At 39.5% G+C, this 25300-nt stretch overlaps 1 protein-coding gene across 3 annotated transcripts in view; it reads right to left on the bottom strand.

The window, feature by feature from the left end:
• The window catches only part of LOC138611301 (guanine nucleotide exchange factor VAV3-like), a 56969-nt gene extending 32970 nt beyond the window's left edge, over nt 1-23999 (bottom strand). The window contains exons 1-14 of one of the 3 annotated variants that reach the window (XM_069684323.1): nt 23677-23999; nt 20367-20483; nt 13833-13891; nt 13088-13153; nt 12327-12444; nt 11382-11474; nt 10845-10913; nt 10658-10761; nt 9803-9902; nt 9305-9400; nt 5787-5855; nt 4961-5047; nt 2905-2990; nt 1700-1832 (exon numbers count right to left, since the gene is read on the bottom strand). In XM_069684323.1, the coding sequence (XP_069540424.1) occupies nt 1700-1832; nt 2905-2990; nt 4961-5047; nt 5787-5855; nt 9305-9400; nt 9803-9902; nt 10658-10761; nt 10845-10913; nt 11382-11474; nt 12327-12444; nt 13088-13153; nt 13833-13891; nt 20367-20483; nt 23677-23880 (1401 nt within the window). In that variant the 5' untranslated portion in view covers nt 23881-23999. The remainder of the gene's footprint in view (nt 1-1699; nt 1833-2904; nt 2991-4960; nt 5048-5786; nt 5856-9304; nt 9401-9802; nt 9903-10657; nt 10762-10844; nt 10914-11381; nt 11475-12326; nt 12445-13087; nt 13154-13832; nt 13892-20366; nt 20484-23676) is intronic. The other 2 variants (XM_069684324.1, XM_069684325.1) reach the window with 2 other exon arrangements.
• Between the last annotated feature and the right edge of the window lie 1301 nt (nt 24000-25300).

Genomic DNA, 25300 nt, shown 5'->3' with positions numbered 1-25300 from the left:
TAGCTAGCTAGCTAATTATCACAGCACATAATAACTATATTGTAGAAATGTTGTTGTCCAAAAATTAAATTGACCTGTGTCAAACATTTCAACTAAACCTTTAATCGGTCAAAAAAAAGAATAGGTCCAGAGAATAAAAATGTTTTTTTAAGATTATATTTTGGGCCTTTTATGCCTTTATTTATAGAGAGGACAGTGGATAGTGTTGTAAACAGGAGAAGAGAGAATGGAGGATGACACGGGTAAAGGGCCAAGGGTGGGTCACCGCATCGAGGACTATAGCCTCCGTACATGGACCGCCAATTTAACCACCGAGCTAACCCGGCGCGTAAAAAAAAGATTGAAAAAAGAAAAACTAAATGCTGAGTAATTCTGAATTTTGTTTTCTACCCAAAGAGAGCAGAAGCAGTGGGAGTTTAACCGGAGTTCTGCCCAAGGAGGACTGAATGATGACAGTGAGGAAGAGTCTGCTAATCTGCCTCAGAGGAACCGAAGACAGTGTTCAATCTTTCCTTTCCAAAATTATCCTTAATTTACAAACACAATTAAAACATCTCAGCCACAGATGTGAAAAACCTCAACTATAATTTTAACTTTTGCAGGCTTGTTTTACAATTTCACTGCCTAACACTGCAGCCCTTACAGGTTAAACACCTCACCCATGTGCACATTTTGGAACCAGTTCAATCAATTCCCAAACCTCTCTTCTTTTGCCACCCTAATCTGTCCCAGCTTGTTGTGTCACATGTAATAACAGAGAAACTAGTAGGGTTTACCCGTCAGTGATTGGCCGGCCCGGCGGAGTCCTGAGTGTTTTAGAGCTCTGCTGAGTGTTAAATCATTGATGCCTGTGTGGGTGCACGGTGGCACCACATTCACACTCTGAAGTTTCATTTAGCAGAAAATGATATATGGCCATAAGCAGCCTTGGAGAACTGAACACATTCATCACCTGATATTAGCATCTCTCTCCGACCGCATGTGTGCGTTTGTGTGGTAGGTAAACAGTAAGTGTGTTTCTGTGAATATTTTCTGTTTGTGCGTGCAAGTCGAGCTACAAATCCAATGTTAACTCAGAAGTAACGTTAGAATACACACACATATATGATCCCAAAATACACATCTAGAACCTGCATCAATACCAATCATACACGCACAGATCATGATCGCACAAAAGAGTAAATGAGTTTATAATGGAGTCCCTTTGATGAAAAAAAAATCTTCCATCCTGGCAAGCTGTCAGTTTTACATTAGCAATCAGCACCGGAGTGAGAAGACACCAGCTGTGGGCATACATCAACAAGACATCAACAAGTCCCCTCCACTACAGTACAGCCTGCGAACGTTCCCACAAGGCGAAAAATAACATGTATAAACTGTGCTGGGGTGACAAGAAGGGGAAGCCTTGCACGATTCTATATAAGGATCCTTCAGATAGGAGAAATCACCACTGAGCCTACATGAGAAAGAGAGAATGACTCTTACTCGGCAGCTGACATTTATCTAAGCAATAAAACTGCAGCCAAACAGATGTTGAATTGCAATATACAATTGTGTGGTTTATTGGTGTGAGCCGTAAATATCAAAAAAACTAATCACAATGTGAGGAAGATACAGATTACAGAGGCAATATTTCCTGCAATGCAAAGTGCACAAATACTAATAAAGAAGTGAACAGAAGTATATTCAGGAAACTGACCTTTTTGGCCTCTCTGTCTGAGGTGGGGTTGTTTGTCACCTTGAAGTAGTTGAGGTCGAGTATGTCCTTCATCTCATAGTTGTCTCCTCTCCTCTTGCAAACAATGACGGCCAGGTCAAATAAAAAGATGTGTCTATAAGAAGGCAGAATGTTATATTACAATATTATTATATTGAAGGTGAGGTTGTTGAGTTTTTTCAAGTAATGTTGGTATGTTTCGTCACGTCTTTTGGATAGTTAAGTTCCCTTTTGTTACCCTTATGTTTCATGTTTTGTGTTTACTGTTTAATTTTGACACTAACATTGTGTCTCGTTTCAGATCCTCCACTTCCTGCCCTCCTGTTTCTCCCGCCTGTGTGATTGCCTGCCCCTTCCCAATGTGTTTCACCTAAGGCTGTGTTCAAAATGCCATACTATACTAGCAGTACGTACTGATTTGGCCAAAATGTAGTATGCAAACAAAAGCAAAATTTATAGAACGCCAAAAATACCCGGATGTCGTACTGATTCGAAAAAAAATTCCAGTGTGCATCAGACTAGTCTGTCTTGCCTACTGTATCCCACAATGCAAAGCGCTGGAACGTCACAACGGCAGTTGAAATGGCGGACAGCAGCAGAAGAGCAGAAGGGGGCGCTATAGCTGAAGAAGCAGCTTTTTGCTATTGGCAGGCTGTTGTTTATTTCTGCTTTCCAAAACTGGAAACTGACGCCAGGCATTGCATACTGCAAAATAAATTTGAACAGCTCCGTACTACATACTACCGCCGAACGCAGTATGCAGTATCAGACTCCAAACACAGCATAATTGTCTCCTCTCGCCCAGAGTATTTAGCCTCTGTGTTCCCCTCCTGTGCCAGTTCGTCTTGTTCCTTTGTGACTACGTTTCAGCTTTCCAGCCCTCCTGTATAGAAAGCCTACCGGCCTGACCTTTCTGTGTTTTTGACCTTGCCTTTTGCCTGAGGTTTTTGGATACCGATGTGGGCAATTTAGAGTCACCAATTAGCCTTACACGCATGTCTTTGGACTGTGGGAGGAAGCCGGAGACCCCGGAGGGAACCCACGCATGCACGAGGAGAACATGCAAACTCCGCACAGAAAGGCCCACCTTGCCCAAACCGGGGTTTTGAACCAGTGACCTTCTAGCTGTGAGGCAACAGCGCTAACCACTGCCCTCGCTTACATACATTAAAGTTGAAAAGAACAACCTGTCTTGTTTCCTCTTGTCAACGCTGGAGACCATGCGCACTTCTCCATCTCCTTTTGGTCGACCAAAGGTGATTAGAGGCTGATTCTGAAAGTAACATAAAAGATAGTTAAAATGAATATTACATACAGCTCTGGGAAAAACATAAGAGACTACTCCAAGTTTTCGTTGAATCAGCTTCTCTCTCTACATGTCATGGCCAGCCCAATCCAGATCTGAACTCCATTGAAAACCTCCTGAATGTGATCAAGAGAAGGATAGATAGTAACAAGCCATCGAACAAAGAGTGGCCTAACGTCACCCAACAGCAGTGTGAAACACTGGTGGAGAGCAGCCAAGATGCATGAACGCTGTAATTAAAAACCAGGTCTCTGAACTCTTCCTGAGTTAAAACTTTAGTATTCTGTTGTTTAAACATCAACATGAACTTCTTTTCTTTGCATTATTCGAGGTCTGAAAAACATCTTTCTTTACATCTTTGGGTTATCTTAACCAGTTGTTATTTTATGCAAATAAAAGACGTAAACTAGTAGAGCCAGAGAAAGACATATTTTTGCAGTTGTCTCTTATGTTTTACCTGAGCTGTATGGATACATTATGTAGGAAATATATGAGGTACATGTATCAAAGGGTAACCCATTCTAGTATGAATCTGTTTCTTTCTATAAAGGTGCTCAAAGGTATTATTGGGGACACATTCCCAGCATTAACCATCTGTCTTATTTTGAACAGTATCAGCTGAGTGCTGTTTTCAACAATGACGTTCACTTAAGTCACCAATCTCGTCCAATCAAGACAACAAGGTCTTCATAACCTGACAAGCTCTCTCACTCATAGTGTCTCTGCTGCTGGTTTCACTTTTTACACAACCTGCTCCTGGTTCTGTTGATTTATTTCTCCCCTCTCCACCTTATCTGGTGGTGCCTTTGCCTTATGCATGAGGTGTGTTCCATATATTTACACTATGTATACACTATTTATACTATGTACACCTTACATAGGACGTGTTTATAATGTTCACTACATTCTTCTGATCCAGGTTTTACAGAGGTGTATTTCATGTAACATCTTTACAGTTTATTTAACAGAGTATAAAAGCTATTAAATTGGATATTCTAATTATCTTTTTAATTAAATAGTATCTTCATAATGCCTTAAATGAAAATTCTGGAAAAGGAAATTAATCAAGTGAAAATATACATCTGTAAAATTATAGAAAATGTCCTAAGTGTATGGGGACCAGACATTCACAACATAGCGTATGATGCTAATTTCAAGCTTCATATTTCACTCTGTGATACCTGAGGAGTAGCTTAGCATAATTTACAATTATAAAAACTCCTGATTTTTCTCACACTGATTCTCTGTGCTGGCCCTCATACAGCGTCTGCCTGAAACGACTCAGTCAGCTCTGTCCCTACAAGCCCACTTTCTTCTGATTGGCCAACTCTCCAAAGCTTGCCGAGGGGAGCTCTGAAAAAGTAAACACTGATGTCTTTACACTCCAATACGTTCTTAACCAACTTGAGCAGAGCCGTTGAGCAGAGCAGAGAGATGGAGTGAAAACAATTTCAGATTGAGCTGCTGGGTGGGCGTGTCAGGAACTGTGCCAGGGGCAGGAAGTTCAGCTGTGTCTTGAGCAGATGCCCAAATATAGAGTTCCTCCACTTTGTGACATGACAAAGTGAAGCATCTGCAGAAGTCAATGTGAAACCTGCAGACTGAGCTGAGAAGCCTGGGGATTACTCCAACATACTTTTACCTACAGATTTGAAACTTCACCCACGTTTAGTCTGGACATCCAGTATTGTAACATTATATATGTCTTAAAATTTGAAACAGCATAATACTCCCTCTTTAACATTGTATCCTGTGTTACAGGCTGATTCCCTCAGACTGTGCCAAAGCTGGAGGAAGACTGACCTCGTTGCATGACACTTAAATTGCAAATCTGACAGCTTACAAAAAGGAAACTACATGTTGTCCTGATATTTTCCACTCTTATAAAGTTTATACTGAGCCCCGCTGACAGCTTGAGAGAAAGATCTTTGGTTTACCAGGTTTTCAATAGACCTCTGGTACTGGTCGATCTCCCTCAGAGTCTCATTATCTCTCTTCACCTCGTTGACGTACTGAGCCAGGTCCTGGGTAGCACACAGACACACACAGACACACAAATACACACACATATTTTGTTGGGTTGGTTCAGTCTAGAGGTAAAAAAAAATCAGTCAGAAAATTCAGGACTCAGGAAGATTTGAGAACTGATTTGCATACTTGCAAAGAGTTCAATAACAGGATCGATACCACTCATGATCTTGATATGAAGCTGCGGCCAGATGTGGTTAGGCTACATTAGCTTAGCATAAAGACTGGGAATAGAGTGAAACAGCTAGCCATGTTGTGGTTTAACATGGTGTTAAAAAATAAAGAACCTCAGAGGTGCTGAAAGGGGGTATTTTGTGTCCTAGCTGTTTCCCCCTTTTACAGTCATTGTGCTAAGCTAAGCTAACAGGCCACTGGCTGTCGCCTCATAGTTACCATAAGTATTCATGTCAGTCTTGGCAGGAATATTAGAAGTATGAGTCACGCTTTCAAGTTGTCTGACATCGTGCACTTCCTGCATTTCTGTTGCTAAGTCCTCAAACGACCTGCTGGGCTTCCTTCAGAAGTGAACACGGCACTCAGTAATGTGAAATTTTATCCATTGCATCCATTCATAGAGAAAAAACATGAATGATTTATGACCTCTTTCCTAAAAATCGCACATGTTGATAGTTGAGAGGAAGAGACTGTTTGGAACATCCGCTAATTCCGCTAGCAATCGGCAACAAGCTAAAATCACAATGATTATAGACCGTTTACCGTAAGCACTGCACTTACCTTCATGGCATCAAGAGCAATCTTCAAGTTGGTCTTTTCTGCAGCATCGTGAGTGTGTTTGACCAGCTCCTGTTAGAGGATGACAGAAAAGGAACGATGCACTTTGTCAGGCAAACACATTTAGCATGAGGGTTACTTATTTAGTGCCATCGTGAGGGTTTTGAGGCGAAGACTGTGACATTTATTTTAGTGCTTCTAGTGCAACCATGAGGTTGACATATGTACTTCTTTGGGTGAAATATTTTGTGAATGGGCTGCACTCGAATCACAGCTAGCAGGTTCCTAGTTAGAGTCCGGGCTCGGACGAAGTGGGCCTTTCTGTGTGGACTTTGCAGGTTCTCTGTCTCTATGACATGACTGTGATTGACTGTTTGACTGATTGGCTGTCCAGGGTGTACACTGCCTCTCGCCCAATGACAGCAGGGATAGGCCCTAGCCCCCCGCAGCCCTGAACAGAATAAGCGGTTTAGATAATGGATGGATGGATCAAACACCTTTCTATGATTGCCTGTAATGAAGCTCATTTATTTATGTACTGTTCTTGAGCACAAATTTAAAGTAATTGTACTTTGCTTGAGTGATTCAAATCTATGCTCCTTTCTCCACAACGTGGGAAGCTGGAAGGAAGGAAAGCCATGTACTTTTTACCTTACCTCGCTGTACTAATCTAGTTACTATGCAGGATAAAATTTCAGTAATCCATCTGCTTCAATCCATTTTTCGGCCCGTCCAGTCGAGGCAGATGGCTGTTCAACTTGAGTCTGGTTCTGCTCGAGGTTTCTGCCTGTTAAAAGGAAGTTTTTCTGCCAGTGTGCCGAATATTACTAAGTGCTACTCATGGTGATTCATGTTGGGCCTCTCCTTAAATAACATCACAAAGAGTCGGTCTAGACCTGCTCTTATTGTAAAGTGCCTCGAGATAACTTTGGTTATGATTTGGTGCTATACAAATAAAATTTGATTGAATTTGATTGATAATCCATCCATCCATATTCTTCCGCTTATCCAGCATTAGGTCTCGGTGGCAGCAGGCTAAACAAGTTAGCCAAGACATCCCATTCCCTAGCAACATTTTCCAGCTCCTCCTGGGGGATCCGGAGGCGTTCCCAGGCCAGGTGGGATATCAGTATAATCCCTCCAGCGAGCTCTGGGTCTACCCCTGGGTCTCCTCCCAGTTGGACGTGCCTGGAAAACCTATGATATATGAAATACTTTTTCCTAAATTATAACAACTTATTAAAGTACATTAAGCTAACAAACTTAAACTTAATTCATGTTTAATAACTGTAATTTATGTATGTGATGTTTTTCACAGTGTGGTATTGCCACTTTAAAATTTAGGTAAGGGATCTGAATGTACTTCTGCCACCACCATGGAGTGCCTCCATGTAGTTTTTATCATTTTTATACTCCAATAATCAGACGGCAGCCCATTAATTAATCATTCGAAGGGCAGAAAATGGCCTTTGGAAAAAACCATGGCACATTTGCTTCATTAGTTTAAGGAATCAGGAAACTTAAAGTTAAAAAGACAGAAAATGGGATTTCTCTCTCTTTATATACAAATACTGTCATTTTAATTTTTGCTGCTGACAACTAAAATCAAGGCCCCATGACACCTGTTCACTCACCTGGAAGACTTAATTCATTTATGTCGGAAGACCAGCTAAACATCAAGGACTATGTGAGACAAATAACCTTACACTCGCCCAGACTGAGTCACTTCCACAGCAAATATAATTACATGTAATAATATTATTCCGCGGCAGTTAATAGATACTTCTTTTTCCTAAGTATGGCAACACTTTAGCTGTTTTATCAGGTTAGTGTACACCCGCGTCATGCTTATCTTTATCTTGGTCATATTAGATTGTTCCTTGATTCTAGCCAGACGCTGCTTGATAACGACATGCTGCAGATGTGCGTAGTAGAAAATTACATCATCAAACAAAATTATGAAAATTAATCCTGTGTGAATGTAGGTAGAATAAAGTTAACCCTTCATTACCTCTCCAATACAGTTACACAAGTAAGAGTAGCTATTTACCTGTATCCCCTCTCACTTCATCTGTTTCATCACCCTCTCTTCGCCTTTCTTCTCTTTTTAACCCAGTCCCAAAGTGTCTCCTCTGGGGAGGATGGGAACACCCGGGATCACCACCACTTACCGCGGAGGCCTTTACCCTCCACGGCAATTGAAAACAGCTGTCTCGTCATTGCGCTCGCCTGGCCTGCCAGCTATAGTCTGACCTCTCATTCATACGAACCGAGGGAGAAGGTGTCACACAGCTTACAGTGCCCAGTGACACTGGGATCATTGTGATAGGCTGCATGTCTGGCAAGAGTGCAACAACACTGCAAGACATTTCTACATCATTGCAAAGTCAGTGAGTAATGAGAACTTGAAAATCAGGTGACAGACAATGCAGGAGTAAAATATCTTTCCCTTACTCTGTTTGAGAAAAAATCTTGAAATTCTGTGAGGTGAAATATCATCAGATGGATTGAAATTATGTGACTTCATTTGTTCAGTGTATTTCCGTTGGGGGATGAGAGACATGATGACTAAATGTGAGACCTAAATGACTTGTTGAAATAGATGTTTTTTCTACAGTGCGAATTGGTTGTGACACCTGATGGGAGGCATGCACAAAGCTAAAATGTGGAGACTGTCGCCCTCAAGTGGCCACTTCTACTCTGACAGAAAAGCATTATACAAGTTCAATACACTAATACAGTTGATTAAATATCTCTAAATAGCTGTACGTTCTCTTTTAAATAGAAAAAATAATAAAATAATAAAAATAAAATGATAAAAATAAAATATCTGGGCAATTTTGTAGCAAATCTTTCAGTAGTCCTGTATTATGACCCCAAATGTTTAAGCTTTAAGCTGAGTTGCTTATTTCACCCTTAAATGTATAAAGTAGTAACAAAGTTAAATAGATGGATTGCTTAAAACAGGCTCTCAGATTCAACAAACCCATTCAAAAATGAAAATAAATCAAATCAGTCAAATCAAGTGTCAAGTCCAAGAGTCAGGTGTTTTCAGTGTATTAACACACCTTTATGTAGTCATGGGGATTAATCTCTGACATCCATCAATCCATTATCTATACCGCTTATCCTGTTCAGGGTCGTGGGGGGGCTGGAGCCTATCCCTGCTGTCATTGGGCGAGAGGCGGGGTACACCCTGGACTGATCGCCAATCAATCACAGGGCTGAGTACGGGCAATTTAGAGTCACCAATGGACCTAACAAGCTTTTCTTTGGACTGTGGAGGGAAGCCGGAGTACCCGGAGGGCACGCATGCACGGAGAGAACGTGCAAACTCCACACAGAAAGGCCCCCTACGTCTAAACCGGGGTTAGAACTAGTAACCTTCTAGCTGTGACGCGACAGTGCTAACTGCCACTCCACCTTGCTGCCTGATCTCTGACATAAGCTTTTCAAAATACCAAGCAGACTCTCAGTTTGATACATTTCCTTCACATTAAGTGGCGTCAAACCTTGCCTACCTGAAGAAGAAGATGGTACTTCAGGACTCTCTGCATCGGGACAACCAGCAGGTCTCTCAGTGTAAACTTCCCATTGTTGGCTCTCTTTGAGCACTCCTGGAACAAAAGCAATACATGTATTTATAACTACATGTCCTGCATGGCATCATTACACATGTGTATGTGTTTGTTTCTGTAAGTTTAAGAGCGCAGGACTGTCGAGGACCAAAACCTCTTGTCAAATATGCAGTTATCCCACAGCCCCATAGAGATTATATACAGCATTAATTTTAAACCTATATCATTTATTATCTTACATCAACTTTTATGTAAAATGTGTTCATTTAAATCTGATATTTAATACATTTGTGCAGGTGTAATATAGTTTTTTTATTTCGTTTTTAACTTGTTAAAGTTGGAAAGAACAAGACACATACAGTAGACGTTATCATGCATGTGTAATGCACAAAATAAACACTAGAGGCTGCTATAAATTGATCTCTTCTTCAGGTGTCTCACCTCCAGCTTGAGACGAACATCCTCTTTCTGTTTGCAAATGAGGTCTAAAACAGCGATGGCGATCTCCACCCGGCTGCAGTATATCCCATAAATGAGCAGTCTGCAATTCAGAGGAAAGTCAGTTTGTAGAGAAGAGCAGTGTGCGTGTGTGTGTGTGTGTGTGTGTGTGTGTGTGTGTGCGTGTGTGTGTGTGTGTGTAGAGGGCCAGATGGTGATACAGTGCTGACAGAAAAGTATCATAGTGTTACTCATAAGTTGTAATCATGTGGCTCATGTTAAAGATTGTGTCAAATGATTATCTTGACACATAATCTGTTGCATTAACGTTGTCTACACTACATCATATGTGACTGACGAGAAAATACTTTCTCTTTACACTTTACATACCAATACTTTCGGTTTGACCCTCAAAGTTCTAAAGAACTTAAATAGATCAAGCTGCATAAAGTCTGAACCTTTTTAACACATATAAAGTAACATGTGGATGGAAATGGCAAACAGCATGTGTGTAGAAAAGTTCCACAGCTCATAAATTGAACATATATATATACATACATGTCTACCTAATTATAACAAGACAATGTGTTTCTGCCTATGCAAGTAACTGAAACTGCTATGGAAAGTACACTAGCTGAGTGAATCTAATATGAAACTTTCTCTACATATTAAGCTGTTTAATGAGACTCAAAAGGGAAGTACATGTTTTAATATTAAATAAAGCTAATGTCTTTAAATTATAAAAAAACCCCTATTAAACTCACACAAGAGCACATGAAAGGAAACAACATCAATAAGTACTTGTGCTTTCCTTGCAACCTAAAATAATACATGTAAATGAATGATGTCGATGAATACCTGTCTTTGTAACCGATGAAAATTTGGTAGAGATTTAAGGCATTTTTGTTTAAGATGGAGTCCTGCACTTCGACCATCAGGCTCTTATGAACTTTAACCAGGTCCTGCGTAAGAAAGAAGACATCAGTATCCGGACGTAAACATTTTATGTTTGTGCATGTGCATAGTAGAAGGGTGTTAGACGTACCGTGATGTTGACAAAAACTTTGTCGATTTCAGCGGCAGAGAAAAATTTCTTGAGAGGATTCAGGAAATACTGGAGGAAGAAATGAAGAAGTGAAAAACAGCTCTTGTTACCAGATTTTCTCTTACAATCTTAATGGTGATTACAACCAACAACAGCTAGGTCGCACTTATACCTAAACTAATAACAGACATTAGAGGAGGAGGAGGTGGAGGATTAGAGGATAATGGCCTAACCACACATTTGGATTTGATCACTGGGAATTTCCCTAAATTTCACCTAAAATTGTGTCATGTGAATCACATTTCTCTTTAGGGTAATATTCTTTTTTTTTTTAAGTTTGATAAAGGTTCTTTAAAAAATAAATATGTCACTCTTGCTAGTGATCTAACATCAATAACAGGCATCAATGTTGGGCTCAGTGTGAATCACCTATTTCGGTCAATTTAGTCTTTTCACAAAGAAATCAATCATTTATATTTTGTCATGTAACAATTTATGATCTCAGTGCAGAGGGGACTGTTAAAGGAGGTCCATTACCTTCTCTATGGACTCCAGGGTCTCTGTGTATTTCTCCTCCGTCTGCTTGATCTCTGTAAGGCAGCAGCTGCGGACATCCACTTCTGCCTGCTTCTAGAAAGACACACAACTTAGAAAATGTTGCATTGATATGGAGAAAATGTGATTTTAATTTTACTTGTAGTTTGCATAGTTTTAGTGTAAAAAAAACATATAGTTGCTTATTTGTGTAAACACTAGTAGGTGTAGAAGTGAATTGGCTGAATAATTGTTTGTGTATCTGATATTGGCATAATTAATCATAGTATACCATAATATAAAAATAATAATGATAATAATAATAATAACATCATTGTGAAACAAAGTTAGATTTTAAATGACTTTGTCTGTCATAGTTGTCCAGTCTATTACTTTTAATTATTGGGCAAAAATACAAACAGGTGATTTACTGTAATATATTAATTATAAGCATCCAATTACTTTACTTTGTTTCTCTATTGATCAAGAATAATACAAGCCCAGAGGATCCACAGCCCTAAAGACTGGTGCTTACAATAAAAAAATAGGGTTATTTGTACATTTTTCTTACTTATATGACTGCATCATCTGCATATACTTACACACAGGTAACAGCAAGGGCAAAATATTTAATGACAATGGGCCCAAAATAGATCCCTGTGGTACTCCCAGTGCATATCAGCATTGAAAGTAACATAGAACCTTATCTTGGTCCTGTATTGTTACGTTTTAATTAGAGTCCAAAAAAATCAAAGACATCCAGATGTTTAATTACAGAGGAGGAATTCATACACTTGTTGTTGAAGTTTGTAATTTAAGCAATCAGGATTTTGAGATTTAAAATCAAAATACGTGAAGTATAGCTAACTTTTTTTTTTTACCAAGTATTCTGTCCAACAGTGAGGGTATGTATGTGTACGTGTGTGTCTATGTTACTCAATTCTGTACCAATGGGGGATGCTGCTCCGTCCTCATGAGGTCTTCATAGATCTCTCCACCTGCGTAGTCTTCCTCCAGCCCGTAAACTGCTGCATATAAGTCGTCCTCGTCCTCCAGGGCATTCTCACTGTCATACACACACACACGCACATGAGCGCACACATTTATATCTTTAAAATGTGTTGATTAGTTACTTCTTGCATTGTGGGGCAACAGATTGTGAAAAATGTTTTAAATGGTAAGAAATATATACAAATGGAAACACCTTTTCTTTTACACATAATTATCTTCCATCATTATAAAAATAATACAGTGATGCATAATACATGAAGAATCAGGGCTTGGGTTGCTTGTTTTCTCCTATTCATTAACATATCATTAATTTTTAATCCCTGCATGTGTTGGAACATGAAATACTTTCAAAAGGCATAATGCACCCTAAAAAATAACATGCTCTGAAACTGTAATATGACATGAAAATAATGCAAATATTCCATCTGATCTATACATATTGGATTACCCTCATTTCATTTTATCTACCAATCAAACTGTCAACCCCTCCAGATTCTTGATGTGGGTGGGATGCAGGCGCTCAGCGAAAACATGCTGAATTACTCATTCGTTTACTCTGACAGTAACAGAGAAACGGAGCCAAGCCTTTTACCAAAACATGTGGGTGTCAGACCCCTGGAGAGCATGGATGATGAACAGAAATAATCATGTTCTATCAACACCAGTAATGGGCCCGCGGAGAGGAGCCTCATACATACTCAATCAAGTCTTCCAGATTATTGTAAATGTCCTCGTCTTTGAGGCTTTCCTCAGTTGGGAAGGGCCTGGAAATGACAGAGAAGCAGCGTGAGGTTCAGTGTTGAAGAGAGAAAACACCATGAATTAACTACTATTAATGAATGACTTAGGGCAAGGAAGCAACTTTTGATGTAATAGAATATAATCAAATATCCAGCATAGCCTAATTGAAAGGACACAAATTGATCAAAATAGAGGATGCAAAAAAACTATCAAACATGAAAAAGAAATAAGCAACACATCTAAAGAAAATTACATATGATGCACACATGTAATAGTTTAACCCTAATAAAAGATGATGAACAACATTCTTATTTATCTCTTAGTGTGTGTTCCCTCTAACTCTTTTTTCCCATAATGTGTTTATATATTGTAAAATAATGTTAAATATTTTGGTCATGACCTATTTGATATTTTGCCGTTGTTTGTGGTTTTGCTTTGTGGCTCTTTTTTCTGGTAATAAGATAAAACACCTAGTAAAACTGTGAATCAGTAAGTGAGTGAGATGTGGTTAAGTGTTGCTGCATTGTCAGTAAGCAGTTGAGGAGGTGGAGGTGAAGTGGGAGTGCAAGTAGGAGTTGCAGGAACTGGAGGGCACATTTACTAAAATATGTAAGCGTTGTTTAAAAAAGGAAAGCAACTTCATGAGATGCCTTCTAACATCCACGTCTGTGTTTTTTTTGTTTTAAATATTGGGTGACTTACTTGAATCCTCCTTGCTGTGCAATCAATGTGTACGAGAGTTTGGATAGGGTGTCCATAACCTGTTAAAAAAAGAGTAGTATTCATGTTTTTCAATTGAGACACAGACAGCGTCATATGAAGTGTTATATATTCAATGCACAGTGTATTTAATCATGTTGTTTGGTGAAGTGAAAATTGGCACATTGTAAGCAACAGCTGCAATCATCCTATACATTAAAGTAATAATCTCGAAGATTTTACTTTAGATAAATGTCTGTTAAGTCACTATCTATCGCTCAATGAGGTAACACAATGGTGATCGAGCCTATGGCCCTCTGATGAAAGCCTTTGCATTTGCAGTATCAGAGACTGGGTGTCTGGTGCGGAAAAAATCACAAGCAGCGCCCAGTTAGTGACGCGTTTTCCATCACCTAGCAGTGGTTGGTCTCCCAGAGAGGGTAGGCGGAGCTAAGCGGCTGCTTTTCCGGTCTCTGCAAGTGTCGCAAGTAAACAGTAATCTACTATGGCTGAACAAACAGAGAAAAGATCGATGACTACAGATACAACTTTAAAAATAAGTGAAAATCCAAAGAAAAAGAAACAAATTCAACGCTCAGATGGAGACAAACAGTCCAAAAGGAAAGCGACCGTCAGCGAGGAAAATCAAGAGTTACAACCGGAGCCAACCGCGGACGTCACACATGCAACACTGTCTGGATATCTGGGATGAGTGCTCCCACTATTACCGTTTATCGCCATAGGTCGACAACTTAACTTTTATTTAGCTACCACCATTTGAGGCTCTTGTAATCACTAACATCACACTAGCAATGACATAGCAACAACCTTGCAACTACATAGGAAAAATATTTGTAACACATTAGCAACTATTTAGCATCCACCTGATTCTTGGTTCTTTTCAATACATGCTGTCTCAACAGGTAGCAATACATTAGCTAACACTATGAAATTACAAATTTGGGATGCTACTGTGGCTTAGGAATTAAGATAGCCGACCCTGAACCTTTGCTGAATTTCCTTCTTCCCTTTCCCTCTCATTTAACAGCTAAAAATGTCCAGAAATAAAGAAGTGTAAGAGGCTGTAAGTGTGGTGGTAGCTAACGCTTACGCAACAAGCTAGCTACAACAAAAGCTTCCTTTACAGACTCAGGTACAAAGAATTTGACAAACTTTTAGGCCATAAATAAATACTGTATTGTAAGCAACAAATGTTACAATTTCATTTAGCAGACGCTTTTGTCCAAAGCGACGTACATCTGAGAGTTAATACAACACAAGCAACGATCAAGACAGAAGGGAACGAAGTCAGTTAGTGCCAACAAACAGCTTCAAGTGTGACCGGACACCGATGCAGAGAGGCTGAGCACAGCGCGTTTTTTTCATCATCAATCATCATCAGCAACATCAACAAGGTCAATTTAGTCATCATCATCATCATCATGAATATCCTAAACAACATAAACAACATCCTCAATGTCAATGGCATCAATATCATTAAGTGTATGATTAAATGTTAAAGAAAACATTAGCGTGTAACCAGCAGAAAAACACTTCAGACTTGACTGAGCTCCTTTAAAATGTGACTCTTCTTTGTTCCATTGCGATGTTGTGTGTGGATGGGTGTAATTTGCAAGCCATGTTTTCTCCCATCCCAGATGATTATATTTAAATTGTAAATGTTGTGCAATCTGTTTCGGAAAACTTTAATTAATTTTGGTCCTTAAAATGAATACAACTCAAACTGACAGCAAGATGCAGACAAACAGAATGCAGACACACTTAGAGAGTGACAGAGACAGAGATGCATGGGTCACAGGAAATGGTCAGGTTGCCTCAGACTCTCACACCTTTGCATCACACTCTTTGCGTGTGTGTGTGGTGGAGATGTTTGCGTGACATATAGAGAAAGAGAAATGGAAAGTGTCTGATGAGCACATCTGCTTTGCAATGAATCTGCGGCTTATAGAATATCATCAAATTCTGCAATAATGTAAATATACATTATAATTCTGATGTTAAAAATGCACTACTTTAAGCATATGTGTAGATGTTTACCATTAGATTAAAGCATGGATTTCCCCCATGTGTGCGATAATCCTACATTAGTGGCGCATTTATGTATCTGCAGCCACGAATGGCACTGAAGAGCTGAACTGATTTAAATTCCAGCAACGGGAAACTGTGCTAAAGTAATCCTTAAACTGGACATCAATTTTATCCAGTCTGATACAACCTCATTACTGCCCAGACAGATGAACCAAGGGATGTTTTTTATCAACTTGTGCAGGCTGGTTTTGGTACGAACAGCACTCATAGTTCTCATCTTATAAACTTTCTCTCGTGGGTCTGAAAAAGCTTCTAGTAATACCACACGTTATTCTGTTATCATGATTTGTGTTTGCAAGAATGGTTTAAAAAGTTATTCGATGGTAGATAAAGAAAAGCCTGTGTATCTTCAGTGCATCTCCTCTTCCTGTGTGAGTGAGTGCTGTGGCTTCGGCTGATGAACCCAGGTGTTCATGTGACTTGAAAGAGTTGTATTTTTAGTGTGAGCGATCAGCTTTAGAAATGCAAAAGGCCCTTTCATCTTAAGAAGCTATTTACAGCAGTAATACTTATGTCTTTCCTCTGACAAAACCGACATGTTGTCGAGTGAGATGATTTAATCTAATTAAAAGTCGGGTTGTGTAATTGCAGCCCTAATATTGCAATACAAGAAAACAGAAAAACACTGTGGTCCTTTAGGTTAGTTGATATAAGAAACTGAAAGCTTGAGAATTGATCAGCTTTAACTCTTTTTTGCTTTGGAAAGATTATGTTTTTTGAAATTACATAAATGATTTGATTTCTGTGGCATTTTTACAAAACATTCTGACGCACATATCACACCCATGAAGCAACTGATTAAACACCAGTCATAGCAGATGTGCAGAAGACATGTAGTGCAACGGTGGAAGACCAACTTCAAAAGAAAGAGGAAAGATGGAAAAACTGTAAAAATGCTGGAAAATGAAACATTTTTTAACTTTGTGTAATGAATTAAAAATCTCACTGGCTGTTTTAAGTTCATGTTTTTCTCACACCTGACTTGTCTGTAGATCTGACACCTAGTTTCAGCCACATCCAACTTGAGAAGCAAAGCCACAAGCTGAGCTGAAGTCAACTGTGGTGAGTGTGGCCTTTCTCCAAAAATCCCCAGAGCAACATACAAAGATGGCAAACAGAAGGAAAGTTGTAACATAGTGTTGTAGATCAGATGTGCATGTCTGATTCTCCTTAGTTAGGCAGCTATACAGTGTCTACACATGTTAACAAACTATATGAACAAAGGTTAAATCCCATACCTCCTCATTTCTAGGAAACGGCATGTTTTCGGTTTAAAAAAATGTTGTGCTGGTCTTAGTCCTTTCCTTGTGTATTTAATGATTGTACTTCTTGTCTGTTATTGTTATTGTTTTGTCTTTATTGGAACTGTAACTGCTATGCTGTCCTGGCCAGGTCTCCCTCGGAAAAGAGATTTTATCTCAAGGGACTTCCTGGTTAAATAAAGGTTGAAAAAATAAAATAAACAATAAGTGGTTTGGCTGTTTCTCCGTTATTTCCCAGCAGGCAACAAGCAGAAACAGGAGGTCAAACAAATGAAATATAACACTTCTAATTTGCTAGCTAAACAGCTTTATGCTAGGCTAAGCTAGTTGCCCTCTAGCTGCAGCTTCATATTTACCCTACAGCAGGGGCTCTCAAACGTTTTGGGGCCAGGGACCCCCTCATAATCATAACACCAATTAAGCATATGCTTACTACTACTTGCACTCTTACATGCCTTTGGAAAATCTGTATTGTAAAACGTATCAACCTAATACTTCAGACCTGTTTCATAGTGATAAACAGCATGTCAATTTGAATCATGTTAATACAACTTATGTACTTTAAATCAGTGGGTCATTTTTTAAAATTGCTTGTGGACTCAACTTGACAGCATTTATACTTTCAAGTAATTGATCTTAAAAGATTTCAGAAAATTTACAGGAGCAAGGCAGCTGCAGGAACGGTCCGCTGTGACCTGAGTGAGCTGAGTGATTCATGACAGATTGACATGATGTGTCACAATCATATCAGTTTCTATTGGACCAAAGTTAACGTGGGTGGGAGTGATGGACGCAATATGCTTGTTTCACTGGCGCAAATTAGTATTTATTTGCAAAAGGAACAATTTCTTTAAAAAGAAAAAAGTAGCCATTCCTTTAACATAACATGCCCTTCTCTGTGAACTTGAATTTAAGGTAATATATACGCATCTGTTGCCGCCTCCCTTCATCTCTCCGGCCTGCAGGCTGTTTCATACATGCAGCGCGGCTGCCCGGAGTGAAGCCTGTAGTAACTCAGCAGAGGAATGTAGGTTAGAGAGCTCTCATTAGATATTCAGCGGACTAATACTCAGTCTACGGGCAGAGTTGGCACAAGTGAACCCAAATGGATTAGACTGGCTAAGATGTGAGATGTTCTCTTTTGGATGTTTTCTGGAAAATAAGGAAGAGATTGAGTATTTCTTGTTCAACTTTCTGACCCGACATGGAGCCAATCCAATCTGAACCTGCAGACACCCTTTTTTTTTTTTTTTCACTACAGATGCAGCGCAATCTCCCCCCCCCCCTCCTCCGGAAGCTTGTTTGTTTGATGGACAACCCTTGAACACGACTGAGATTACGCAGCCCAGCTTGGATGTAGTGTACATATTTGCAGGCAGCACCTCCCCTATGGGATTATCAGCAGCCAGATTAACTGGAAGCTTCTTTAGAACACAACACGGTGAAGTGAAAGAAAAGAGAGCCCTTGTGGGGAACTGCACGCAAAGCTCGATGTGCACTCACATTAAGAGGGAACCAATGAGCCCTGTCTCTGCAGGGAAGTCATTTATTTATTTCATTATGGATTATTTGCCCGGTTAAAGGACTTCTGATTTGCATGCTTAAAAGACTTTTGATACTTTTTTCCTGAAGAACATTTATTTTAATGAACTCTCTTTTCATCTGCACTTCTCAAAATATATGCAAAAATAGATCAAATATCTGCTTTGAAAAATAACTTAATTTATACTGGACAATATTGCACCCAAATGGAAACTTTTAAAGGCTTAATCTTCTGTATTTTAGATGTACTTAATAGCAAATTAAATACATTTAGTACAGATTAATACAAAGAAAATACACTGCAATACTAAAATAGTTTAGAAATACATAATAATGCAATTCTCCGTAGATCAGACAACTTATACCTGCTCTGATGCAAAGTTATGCACCGAATGAACTGAAGGAAGAAATAAGGGAGTAAGGACGGTCTGAGTGAGTGAGCTTTTTTCAGCAGAGTTAAATCAGGCTCCTCCAACGCGAGTGAATAACAGTGTTGTTTTGTTGGAGCGCACTACAAACCCACTGACCTGGTAACACTATGTACACACGCTAAACCAGCTCCCACAATAACACAGCAATAAAAAGAAAACGACCAATCCCTGCACAAGTGCTGCAGAAAAATGCACGGACAGGCAATGGGTGGACAAATACTGAATACTTTTAAACTAGCATACACACGCACACACACACAGGCTGTGCCTCCATGAGAGGGAAAAACTGTGCAACTGTGACTGGCTCTACAACTCATGTCTTATTGTGTTACAATGCAGGCATTCTAAATAGTAATCTGAGGGTGTCGATGTGTAGATCTAATGCAGTTGGATGAAAAATTGTTTTTCTACTATGTTAAGTGATGCAAGAATGTCAATATACTGTATACCCTACATTTTTACATTGTACAGAGAGTAGAAAGAATATTTTGCAATGTAAATGCAGACTTCACACAATACTTTCTATTCTATTCATTGTTTTTATCACCTCTGAATATTTGTAGCTTCACAACCAAGGATTTTGTGTATGTGTTAATGTTGAGTTATTTTTATTAAAGGGGGTGTTATGCTAATTTCAAGCTTCCTATTTCACTCTGTGATACCTGTGGAGTAGCTTAGAATAATCTAAAGTTAAAAAACCACTCAGTCAGCTCTGTCCCTTTAAGAAACCTCGCCCCTACAAGCCCACTTTCTTCTGATTGGCCAGCTCTCCATGATGTCACAAAGTGCAGCACGTCGAAAAAAACTCTGTGAAACCTGGCATTCCCAGCAGCCTGCAGGCTGTGCTATGAAGCCTGAAGATTACTCCAACATACTTTTACCGACAGATTTGAAACTTTATCCACGTTTAGTGTGAACATCCGACATTGTGACATTATATGTCTTAAAATGTGAAACAGCATAATACCCCCTCTTTAATGTTTGATAAAGCATATGCTGTTTTGCAAACTGAGAAGGTGCCAAATTAAAAAAAATTAGATCATTGGAGCTATAGAAGAAGGCAGCTAAAAGAAGTAAGGATAACAGAAAACAGAGTAAATTTGACCATCCTTGGAAAATATCACATACTTGAAAACACAGGATTGTTGCATCGTATTGTGAAAGGAAAACAAAATGAAGGATGTGGGTTTTACCTTTCCAAAGTCTCGGACATCGAAGAGATCAAAGGATTCAAATAAGTCACTTTTCTTCATCCCAAACACGTCACAGCAAGACATCAGGAATGTGCGGATGTTCTTCAAGCACAGGAACTGCAAAGGGCCAAAAAGAAAAGATGCTCGTCAATTCTGTATTCCTTAAAGAACATTTTAAGCATTATATTTTTGAGTATCTTATTTAGGAGGAAATGTTGCATGTTTATATTGTATGTACATTGTGCCAAATTACTTAAAATTAGTTTGTTATCAATGACCAGATGCAAAATTAAAGGGCCAGTTCACCCAAATAACAGCAACCTAGGCTTTGACATGTCGGTCCCAGATTTCCTAATACTGACAGAATTTGAGGGCTGCATGGTGGTGCAGTGGTTAGCTCTGTTGGAAGTCAAAAGTAATAGTCCTGATGATGTGCAGAACTGTGTGGGGCTGCAGATTATAAAGAGTAACAGCTATTGTTTCTGTAACTACAGAGTTCTTTGCATCTATCTGCAATGTCTGCTGCTGCAAAACCATCTGCATGCAGGAGGACACCATGAGTGTGTTTTTTGTTTTGTGTCACTGGACTTGAAGTTTGCTTTGAAAAGTGAAGGTGAACCACGCAATGCAGCAAACTGAAAATGAAAACTGAAAATTTCATTTGCTCTTTGGTGTCACCTATTGGGATGTTTATCTCGGTGGTTAAACTTCAGTCAACCAACTTTTATACAGACAAGTCCTAATGGTAATGCAGTTAGGGTCTGAGTCAAGCTTGGGCCACTCATTCTAAAAATCCATCTACACAATTTGCACTGTATAAATATACCCTGAGCATTCTAACAGAGACACACCAGTGTACGTGATGACTCAACTACGTACTGCAAGTGTGACCATTTGCAGAAAAAACAGAGCTGTGGAGAGATTCTTGAGAACAGATAGGCTCCTTTTTATCACGTCAGCTCATCGTGGAGACGCCTGTAATCACTCCACCGCCCCCTGGGGCCCTGTTTGTCTGTGGAGGAAGTGCATGAACATGATGGCTGAACACCCCCACCAGCCTCCTACTCCTGACTACATTCACAGCCCTGGCGCACATTTACTTTTTTCACACATGCTTTCAGAATAAAACAATGCGTCTTTGAATTCACAGATGAAAAACTGTAGAGTTAAAGTTTAACTCTCTCTTTTTACTGTGTGTTTGAAATTATTCTTAAGGGTAATTGACATATGGAGTTGCGCACCGTGTTTAATCGTGATCTGCTCCTGTTGGTTTGATATTGGACTAAATATTGAGCTTTTATTTTGTAACTTTAGACTTTATATGTGCTCAAAAAATATAGATTTTTTTGCAGCACTGATTTGACCGATGTTGAAGTTTCTCTTGAAATATTTTCTTTTAATATTCTCTCACTTTCTCTGCAAAAAAATATGTGTAAAGAGATGAAATTGAGTTCCTATTTATTCATGATCCTTACAAGAATTTTCCTCACAGACTCCTTGTGTTGAATCCGCACCAAGGCCTTAAAAAACGGTACTTCTGGGCGAATTTTCCTCACAGTACATGGCACTCTTATCCTCCAGTCCATTACCTTCATGCACTTGCCTCCCTTTCCACAGATCGTGGGTCAGCAGGGCACAATGAAAGGTCCATTTAAAATCTGGAGCCCACTGACACACATGCCTTTCTCCACCATACTCTGATGGCCTACAGCTGCGGGCTAGTGCAATCCATTGTTCGGCACACCGTGCCCTCGGTTTGCTTTCACTGTCTATCAAGAACATAAAGACGAGTGGATGTGCACTGACGGAGAACATGCGGGATGCTGCTGTTTGTAAAACAGATGCACGGCTGGGTTTTTATTTAATATGGAGGGAGAGATTTTTGAAGGCCAAACTGATCCTTTTGACAAGATGTTTCCATTTATTTACAGCAGTTTGTGGATCGTTAAATGTTTCTTTGGGAGTCTGTGATGTCGGGCATTTCAAGTGCACACTTATAACTTAAAAACACTTGATCTATAATCTCACAAACTATGTAGAGTCCATTGACAGTTTATAACATCCATTTATGTTAAAAAAAAGTTTTAGCATGCATGCTTGGTATTTAGCTCTTTTATAATAATGGTTCCTTTGACATTTATAGCTTCAAATACCAAAAGGCAGGCAGGCAATTACTTGGAATCAAATGCACAGTGTGACTAGATCATTTATCATACGCATCATACTTTATAGAAGGCCCGATTAGGATCAGACGTTGCCTAAATGAAGTCGGTGCACAGGAAGTGTTGTTGTCAATGGCAATGGCAATGTTGCACCAATGATTCATTGAAAGTAAATCTCAGTTTGATCAAGTGAAATATGCTGGTTAACATATGAAGATATAACATTTAATGAGGATGTCATCTTCAGGAACGTCCTGGCAGGAAGTAGCTTTTCTTTCTTTAATGCATAGCTTTAAGATTTTACTAAATCTGTATCAGAATGACAAATTTTCTAAACGGCTATCTATGCAGGCTACATAAGGCTTCATACTCAGTTTCAACAAGCGTCTGCACACGTAATAAAAGTTCTCTGACTAATGGGTGGATCAAAGACAGGATTTTTATCAGGCCTCTCCAGTGGCAGCGGGAAGAATTATGGGTAAGGAGAGGTCAAGCTCTGGACCATTCCTTTGGGTTTCACAGGCAGAGGGACATTTAGCACACACTCTGCTAATCGCAAGAAGTGCTTACAGAGATTTTTCTTAAAAATGCAGACATATGGACAGATATATAAAAGATCCCTTTGGGTTAATTTTGATATTTAGAAGAAGACGGGCCAACATACGATGATAATCCCGAATTGAGTCTGTCAGGGGTCACTTTGTGGCCTTACTTCCTAAAATGTCTACAGTGACGCTTTGTCACAGGAAAGTGATAAAAGGGAGGAGACAGGAAGGCTCTGCGTTCCAAAATTCTGGACTTGAATATAATATTGTGCGTGACAGATAAAAGGTGCTGCCTAGTCTTTAAGTCTACCCACCTCAGGCATAACACAAAACTTATAGTCAGTGTTTTGAGAAGCATAAGTGACTATGAATTGGCTCATTCCATGAACATAGCTACTTAGACTCTGCAGCTCCTGATTATTAAGTTAAGTAACTAACACTGACTGGCCTTTCCTGTTATGGAAATCCAACAAGGTTTTAATGTCATGCTTTTCTGTCATAACCATATCTACTACAATGATTTTGAAGAGCCTCTGAACTCTTTAGCAGCAGTTCAGCACTTCCTCTGCACATGTTACAGCCACAAGTAGCTAAGAAAGTTACCTGTGACATCTGTGGTCGGAGGTTGATCTCCTTCAGGTTGATGGTCCGAGGTCTCAGGTTGTTGAGCAGCTGACACAGCAGCACCCCGTCCCGCAGGGTTTGCGCCAGGTCGAACACCTGCGCCGTGTCCGCAGTCACCCGGTGGTTGGCGGGCAGCACGTTGCAGCTGATCAGCCACATCGCACACTGCCTCCAGTACTCCATGTTGTCAGACAGCGATGCGAAAAGGAAAGTACTTCCAAATGATAAGAACTTGTAGCCTATTTTAACCTTGTGCACGGCATGGCAGCTGCACTCAGCGCGGACTTCTCGCCTCTCTAAACTCCAGCATCGCCTCTGGAGGACACACAGGGCTGCTGCAGGTTATGACTGAGCTGCACAGCTGGGGCAGGCTGTCTGAAACCCCCTCTGCATGTGCGAACTTCCCCTTCCTTTCTCTGTCATATTTCCACAGAGGTGGTCGTTACTCTCATGAAATCGTTTTCTTTGCATCTTAATATTTCCCCTTACTTCTGAAATTAGTTTCCACTGCAGAATCGACTAACTCCTGCAAATTCTCCACAACCTCAACGGTGTCGAATCAATGCTGGTGCGTTTGAGGTAACTTGGGTTTCTCAATTTTGTCACCATTTATGTGCAGCTTAATGTTTAACTGGCGAGTGTTTTTGCATAGATTTTAAACTTTGAAGATAAGGCTATGGCTGGATATGTATCAGGAAGAAAGTATTATTTGCATTATTAGATGATCTTTAGATAATAATTTCAACTAATTTTAAACAAAAGAAAAAAGAAAATTGTTAGACAAACAATCCATAAAAACAACATGACAATCTAAAAAAGATCCACACATTTGGGACTCTGCAACCAGCAAATATAAGACATTTTGATGGCTACATTTAGCCAATTCATTATGTATTTGTCATTTCTGCAGTTATTACATCTTTAACATTTAACTTGTGGAAATCTATGTGCTGGAGTGTAATCCTTGTCCCTCACAGTCTCCCTCTCTCAGCTGACATTCCATGTGGATTAAGCTGACAGGTGACTTTAATCTCAGTTCTGCCTGGTGTATATGCTGGGAAGCTGTGATCTCTGCAGGTTTCTACCAGAGGCAGAGAGCAGAGACATCCTCCTCCTGCCATGGGATGTACTGTACATCTCTGTCATTAAACCCATGACATAAACACAGGAAGGAAGCAGAGGGATCCCATCTTGTTTCACCCTGGGTGAGGGAGCCAGATGTTTCCTTATATTATGAGCTCATAACTTTCAGTTTATAGAAGAGAAACTGCATTAAGCGGGAAAACTTGCTCTTTTGTTTACATCAATACCAAAAAATCACTTTAATACCCACTCATTAAACATATCTCAAACTTTCTAAAGTATCAGATCAGTTCCAGGAAATTGAAAGTAATTACAACCCATGTTCACAATAAGTGAGTCTTATAGGGATAAAACAGGACTTCCTGTTCGGACACCATAATAATACAAAACACCCAGACTTATTTGCAACTTAGTATTTGCTGAAATTAGAAGTATACTGAATTATATAAATATATAATTTATATTTTATAGTAACGATTCTGTTCAGAGATTTAGAGGAGAATCAGAATTAGAATTGGGG

The sequence above is a fragment of the Semicossyphus pulcher genome, unplaced genomic scaffold (genome assembly GCF_022749685.1).
Source record: "Semicossyphus pulcher isolate SPU_LCO1_2020_fin unplaced genomic scaffold, fSemPul1.0.p SCAF_7, whole genome shotgun sequence".
Classification (NCBI taxonomy): domain Eukaryota; kingdom Metazoa; phylum Chordata; class Actinopteri; order Labriformes; family Labridae; genus Semicossyphus; species Semicossyphus pulcher.
This window is presented reverse-complemented; position numbering and strand designations above follow the sequence as displayed.